Genomic DNA, 6,903 nt, shown 5'->3' with positions numbered 1-6,903 from the left:
CAAGTTTTTATCCTATCAGGGAATTCACTTTATTTTATCGTATTATTTTCACGCATTGCTTGCTTACAGACCTACTCCAAAGGCCACGCTAACGAAACGGAAACAACTTTCTGATACAAACCTAAAACCAAGATATTACTCATCATCGACAATACGATATATGCTGGCTGGGGGAGAGCCTGGGGGAGACACCACCCCTTCGGCAACCTCACTGCCACGTCCCCCACCTCCAGCCCACCCCTCTGCAGAACCACGCTGACCCTTTAGGTACCCCTAAGGACTTTCAGTTCCAGATCTTTTCCATTTGTATTCCCCCGCCCCTGTATTTTTTCAAGCCAGGGGAGGTAGATCTCTCAGGACTCCAGTTGTAAGGAGGATCCCTCAGGCAATTTCAGGAACTCCAAGGCTGCCCTACTATGCAGAGTGATGATCCTGGGTACTCCTGAGCTACACACACTTATAATACAAGACGTGGGATATTTAGACAAGTTTCAACTATTAGAACAGTAGTTTCCTGTTCAAACAGAGATTCTCCTTTCTGATTTCGAAATTAATGTTTTCCTGGCTTCTTCTAAAATATAGTGGGCTTTAACGTTGCACTGACTTTTATTTATAGAGAAGGGAGAACATTTACTGAGTACCTGTGGGTGTCAAGCACCGTGCTACTTAAAATATGGACATCATCTCATCCTCGTGACTCCTGTCCGAGACACACAGTTCCATTTTACAGATGGAAAACGGAGGTCAACCGACACGAAGCGATTTGCCCAAAATCATGCGGTGAAGTTGTGGGCCTGGGGTGCTACCGTTGGTCCTTTTAATACAAAGCTCATGCTCTTTTAGTTGTGTCCCGCCACATCCTTATACCAAACTCAGGTCAGTCTGACTACTCCGTCTTCCAATTCAAACCAGAGATCACCAAAAAGATGTAACCACAGAAAAAGGAACTTTTTACATTCCTAGGAACAAGGAGCACCACTGGGCCACCAGGACGACCATCTTTGACCTCAGGATCTCAATCGTTGGCTTAATTTTCCTAAAGAGCACTGAACTGACTCAGCATCAAGTATTACCTGCCCAATCATAACAGGGCCCCTTTGCACCACCACACAATCACCAAAATAAGCAGCTATTTCTTTAAGAAAAAAGCACCTCACTGCCTAATATGTATTACTTGGACACTCTGTACAAATTATGTGCATAGTAAAGTGGAGCAAAAATAGAAAGCTGCAGATTTCACCAAGGTGCCAAGTTTTACGTTTTGATAACATGTAATCAAACTGGCAAAAATGGCTAAAGCAAAGAACCTAACAACAACGGATAAAAGTATCCTACAACCAAGTAAACACCTGTTAGTCCTTCCCCTTTAAGAATTTTAAATAAGGTCACATTTATTCACTCAACAAACATTTATTGAGCACCAGCAACTGTGCTCGGTGCTAAGGAATATAACTGTGAACAAGATAAACCAGGCTCCCGCTCTGACCAAATATTTCTGGTTTCTTCTGATCTTGCTAAACGACTACATAATACTTGTTCTCTGCTAGGATTAGATGTTTGGGAAAGTCAGAGTCATCCGAGGCCTCTTGTAGAATACTTTAAAAGTTTCTTTACGGCGAACTTGGCAGAAATCTCTGTTGAACTTGGAGAAGAGAGACGGTCGCGAGTGTCCTTTCGCCGAGCACGTTGACGGTCGAGTTAATGCTCAAATAAGATGGCGGCTGGTGGCCAATGACGCCGTTCAGAACAGTCGGTTGCGCTTGTGGGTTGGGGAGCCTGTGACACTGTCACTGCACTGGGCCGAGGGGCGCTTGCGGGTCCCCCCGCTGTCCAGGCGGAGGGCCAGTTCTTCGGCATTGAAGGGGTTCGAGTCGTCCTCGAGGAGGCTGCTTTTCCGGCGCCCGCCGCCGGCCACGCTGCCGGCGACACCGCTGGCCTGGGGCGGGGACCCGGGTGCGCCCGCTCGCACGCTGATGCTGGCCATGGCACCGCTGAGGCCATGCAGGGCGATGGCCTCGTGGAAAGGCTGCAGGTCGACCTCGACGGCCGAGCTGGCTTCGGTGGCGGCGGCCGGGCTGGAGGCCGAGGCGGGCGGCTTCGGGAGCGTCCTGGGGGTGCGCGGCGGGGGCGGGGCGGGGGGCACTTTGCCGCACAGGAAGCTAATGAGGTCTTCGCGGAGGATGGTGCTCCGGCCCTTCTTCACCCACTCCAGCACGTCTTTGATGCGACGCTGGTAGCCAACCTGGACGCCCAGGTCAAAACTTCGTTGGTGGGCGTCCCCGCTCTCTTTGTAGAGACTGGTCACGGCCATGGCCGCGTTCTGGAAGGGGTCCCACACGGACAGTCCTGGCTGTTGGCAGCCGGGATCCTTGTAGAGCTGGGCCACGGCGGTGGCAGAGATCTGGAAGAGGTGCCACAGCCTCTGCTGCTCGCTCTTGAGCCCCGCTGCCTCGGCGGCCGCCTCGTCCTCCACCTCCGGGGGCAGCTGCTCCTCCCGCTCGGCCTCGGCCAAGCACTGGCGTTCCCACTTGGAGAACCAGTGCTCCGCGACCTCGGCCTCGCCCTCCTTCGGCTGCTCCTCCATCCTCCTCCTCCTCCTGGCCGCTCTTCTCCTCCACCGCCGCCGCCTGCTCCGCCTCGCTCTTGCTTCTGCTCCTGCTCCCGCTCCTGCTCCTCCACCGCCGCCTCACCTCCCGCTCCGCGCTGCCCTCCTCCTTCTGCGGCCGCAGCCACCTCCTCCGCGTGCGCCGGCGGGCGGTCGCGCGGGCGGCGGGGCCCCGAGGCCAACTGTTCCGGCGCGCGCCGCCCGCGGCCCCGGTGCACGCCCCGCCCCGCCCGGCCCGGCCCCCAGCTACGCCGCGGAGAGAACTCCGCAGCCGCCGGCGCCGCCTTGCTGCCCCCTTCCGGCCCCGCGGGCCGCTCCTAGCGCCCCCCCAAGGCGCCGCGGCCTCCCCGCCGCCGCCTCGGTCCCCGCCGCCGCCGCCGCCGCCGCCGCGGCCCCGCAGCCCGGCCCCAGCCCCCGCTCCGCCGCCGCCGCCGCACCCAGAACTCGGAGGGGGACCGGCTGCAGCGCTGCCCCAACGCGGCGCCTGCCTACCACTTGGCCCCCTTTTCACACATTTTTGAGACTTGTCGCCATCGTCCAATGAGCTGATCAAATTTTACATCCTATGTTGCCAGAGAGGATTATGGGGCAACTTCATGGTGTCGATCACATCCAGGGCGCCGATCCGGGAAGGCCGGGGGGCGGGGGGGGGGGGGGGGGTAGTGGAAAGGGCATGGCCCCCGTGAAAGGGCAGGCGGTGTGAATCCCTGCAATGCCCTCGACACCGTAGGTACCCAAGAAAAGTGTTTTCCGTGGGTCGACGCGGTATTTTGCGGAGGAAAGTCCATATAGCATAACGCGCCCTCCCCCCTGCCACGCTCCCTCGGCCTCAGTTTCCCCAAGTGCCAAATGAGGTGGTTGGATTAGGTCTCTGGAAGGCACCTACAGCCGTGATTTAGAACTTTTCCGCTGGCGCTGCAAAGCACCTCTTCTGGGCTAGTTGCACACTTATCAGATTCTAAGAGTCATATCAGAAATGGTAATGATTTTTTTTTTTCCCCTCCGTATTCTTGCAAGGTTCTTGGTCACTAAAAAAAAAAAAAAATGGGTTGGGGGTTTTCTGTGGTCTCCTTTCAACTACTGAAAATTCCAAGATGAAGAACTTGGGGGGGGGGGTGGGAATAGGAAAATGAAATCCCAAACACGCTCTAGTGTAAAATTCTGCCTTTTAGGAAAGGAAAAAAAAAAAAAAAAAGCTTGCCTAATTCAACACCCATATAGCTAGGTAAAACATCATAATAATACCAAAATTAAGCTACACCTAAGATACCACGGTCTTTTCTCTGTTCAGTAACAACCCTCCTATAATGATGCAGTTCTTTTTCAGTGCAGACAATTCCAGAGCAAACTGTGTTAACAGAAGAAAAATGATCACTGAGCTAAGGATAACATCAAAAATGGGAGAAACTAGCATGCAATAATTTTTTTAATGTAAGAAAAAAGTTAGAATTTCACAGTTTCTGTTGAAGACAGTATCTGCCAGGGCTCCATAAAGCCTTACAGAGATAAAGGAGGCTAAATCTCCTAGCGAAATATGTTTCATAATTCCCAAATATGAAAATGAGTATATAAAATAAAATGATCTAATCATTAAGCTTTATCATCTTCCTTAAAAGAAATACATGTTTCTAAGTTAAATATAAAAGGGAAGAAGAAGAAGAAGAGGGGATTGTGCCCTTTCTCTGCAAACCAGGCTTTTTCACGATTCATTAAACCCTTTTTCCATATGTGTAATTGGACTCTTCTCATTTACATAAACGAGGGATGAGGCAAAGACCTAAGATCAGCCCAAAAGGAGAACTACATTTCTCATTCTCCAACGTTAAAAAAAAATACAACGTAGAAAACTCCGAGAAGGCAGATTCCCCCTCCTCTCACACACACCCACATATACCGGCCCTGAAATAGTTCATGGCCAAGGAGACAGTGAGTTTGCCAGAGGTTTGGGGGTTGCTGTGCACATGGCGCCTCACAGTTATCATCAGTGGCACAGGTTTTATTTTATTTTCTCTAAGTAAAAAAGCCTGGATTGACACGACTGACAGTAGGACACCATATCCTATTTTCTCCCCTCATTTTTGATTGGGTTAAAAAACCAAGAAGAAAGACCGCGCTGTCTTTGAAAGAGCACAACCTTATGCTTGGGCTTGAGTTGTCTGGCTGGTGTCCTCCATTCAGTTCGTCTCAGCACCTGATTAATTAGTTAATTAGTACTTAGAGCTGACTAGCCCCAGTCGGCATGGTGAAATGTTGAATCCAGCATTGAAATTTCTGTGTCGCACACCCTAATTATTATCACCCCACTACTTTTAAAACCATTGCACCAAATTATTATAATAGAGCCAGACAACTGTGTGGGAATATGTTCTTTCTGAGAAATAATGGTAGACTTGTAATATTTTTCACTATTGCCCTTAACACATTTAAACAAAACAATGAATGGGAAAAATTCTAATTCAATTAGCCTCCAGCTCCTTCCATAGAGAAAATGATTGTATACGGAAGAGGTGTCAGAAAAATCACACCAAAAATTTTTCATGGTTTATCATTTCTTCCAGTGGCAAAGAGTACGTTTCTAAGATATCCTATCTGAGATTAATTTTGTTCCCATAAAAGTCTAAAATGTCAGGAATTAAAAAAAAAAACAGAATAGAAAATAGAAACAAAACAAAAAAAAAAACCCCTAAGATTATTTTAAGTAGCTGTCAGGAAATGATGTTATCTGTGTGTGTTTGGGGGAGAGGGGGACTTCTGATGTTTAAAAATACTGACATGGTTTAGGAATGAGTTTTCTATGGGAAACTCATTCTAAGGGAAAAATATTCCTTGGCCGCTGCCCCATTCTTCCATAAAGTAGATGTCATAGACAAGGTTTAATATCAACCAGGGGGAAATAGTTTCAGAAAATAAGTTAGGACACCAACCTAGAGGCGTCTAATTTTTGGCATTTCTCAGTGTACCGTTACCAAAAAGGGCCCCAGTGTGTCAAAGATTTTCAGTATTATTGGTAGCTATTTTCACCTGAAACAATCCTTATATATCAGTAGTGGCCTGCTTGTAATTGTAAGAGCTAAATGGTACACAAAACTGGATACACAACCACACAGATCAGTAAATGGGTCGGACTGAAAGCAAAAGTAAACACCAACCTTAGGAAATGAAAGAAGTTAAAAGATAAGTGTTAAGGACCTTATTCTTTTTGGAGAATAAAACAAGATTTAGTAGCTTTCCACTTAATTTAAATGAAAAGAATCACTACCTTACATATTGCAGTGATAATGTAATGGGGAAAGAAAACAAAAAAGTCTTTGTACAAATGACACCTCCTATAGTTGTTGTGAAGAAACTTTTCCCCTTGGTATCTGCTAACAAATTCTAATTAATGCTGCACATTCCTTTACTGAAATCATTTAATGCGTAACAAGGGGGGTAAAAAGAAATGCTGAATGCTCGTGATTGCCCTGTTAGAATTATGGGAGTGAAAGCCTGGGGCCCCAAACTTACTGTCTATTAAAGCCAAGCTTTGAAAAAGAAATGCAACCTACAAAAGCTGTCAATCTCCCTTGCCCCTAAAGCCTGGGTTCACATGGATTCAAGTGACAGCCCTCCTCCCCCATGCACAATACATCAATCTGTCTCTCCCACAAGCACCCACAGCCCATTGTGCTGGCCGCAGGTGCCTATTATGGCACCCATGGCTGCCTCCCACAGCTCCGCCCCTGAGAAACAGGAACTGCAGACAATGGAGCCCTGTGGGAAGACAGAGGTGGGTGTTGGGAGGGATAACAGACAGATGGTAAAGGGTATAGGGTAGTAAGGTAGTTTTCAAAACAAATGTCAAACATTCAAAATTATTGCTTTCTCGCGTCTCCCCCTTTTGAATCGCCTCTGCTTCAATCACCATCTGCCATAATTATAAAAACACTTACCTGGTATGACGGATTTTCGCTCCCCTTTTTGGGTAGCGGTGGACGGGATGACCTTCCGTACTCTAGTCCTCCTATTTAGCCTCTAGGTTTCTCAAGGTCACGGGCTGAGGAGTTTTAGTTAAGCCACACCAGCAGCCCATAGAGGGGGAGAGAAGGCATGTTTCTAAATTTTTGGCAAGGTTTGTGATTTCCCTTTCGGCTTAGTTTTGGGCTCCTTGAGGGGAGGGGGGTCATGCAAACGAGTTACTTTGGGTAATATACTTATGAAAGCCAAATACTATAAGACGCTACAAATGTCGTATCAGGCAGGTGGAAATTCTTAGGCCATTTCTTTTCTGGTCAGGAGTCACATAAAGAGAGATGAGGTGC

The 6,903-nt window shown here is 48.3% G+C and overlaps 1 protein-coding gene across 1 annotated transcript; it reads right to left on the bottom strand.

Moving 5' to 3' along the window:
* Positions 1-1,394: 1,394 nt before the first annotated feature.
* On the bottom strand, positions 1,395-2,777 carry LOC122477925 (UPF0472 protein C16orf72). Its single transcript, XM_043571448.1, has one exon. It carries the CDS (start codon positions 2,582-2,584, stop codon positions 1,742-1,744), a length of 843 nt encoding a protein of 280 aa, XP_043427383.1. The 5' UTR covers positions 2,585-2,777; the 3' UTR covers positions 1,395-1,741.
* Positions 2,778-6,903: the final 4,126 nt, after the last annotated feature.

This window comes from Prionailurus bengalensis, chromosome X, assembly GCF_016509475.1.
Source record: "Prionailurus bengalensis isolate Pbe53 chromosome X, Fcat_Pben_1.1_paternal_pri, whole genome shotgun sequence".
In the NCBI taxonomy this organism is placed as follows: Eukaryota; Metazoa; Chordata; class Mammalia; order Carnivora; family Felidae; genus Prionailurus; species Prionailurus bengalensis.
Note: the sequence above shows the minus strand (reverse complement) of the source record. Positions and strands in the feature narration are given on the sequence as shown.

What these genes read in the sequence shown, in the direction of transcription:
- LOC122477925 (XM_043571448.1), bottom strand. Translation starts at nt 2,584, where the DNA reads ATGGAGGAGCAGCCGAAGGAGGGCGAGGCCGAGGTCGCGGAGCACTGG.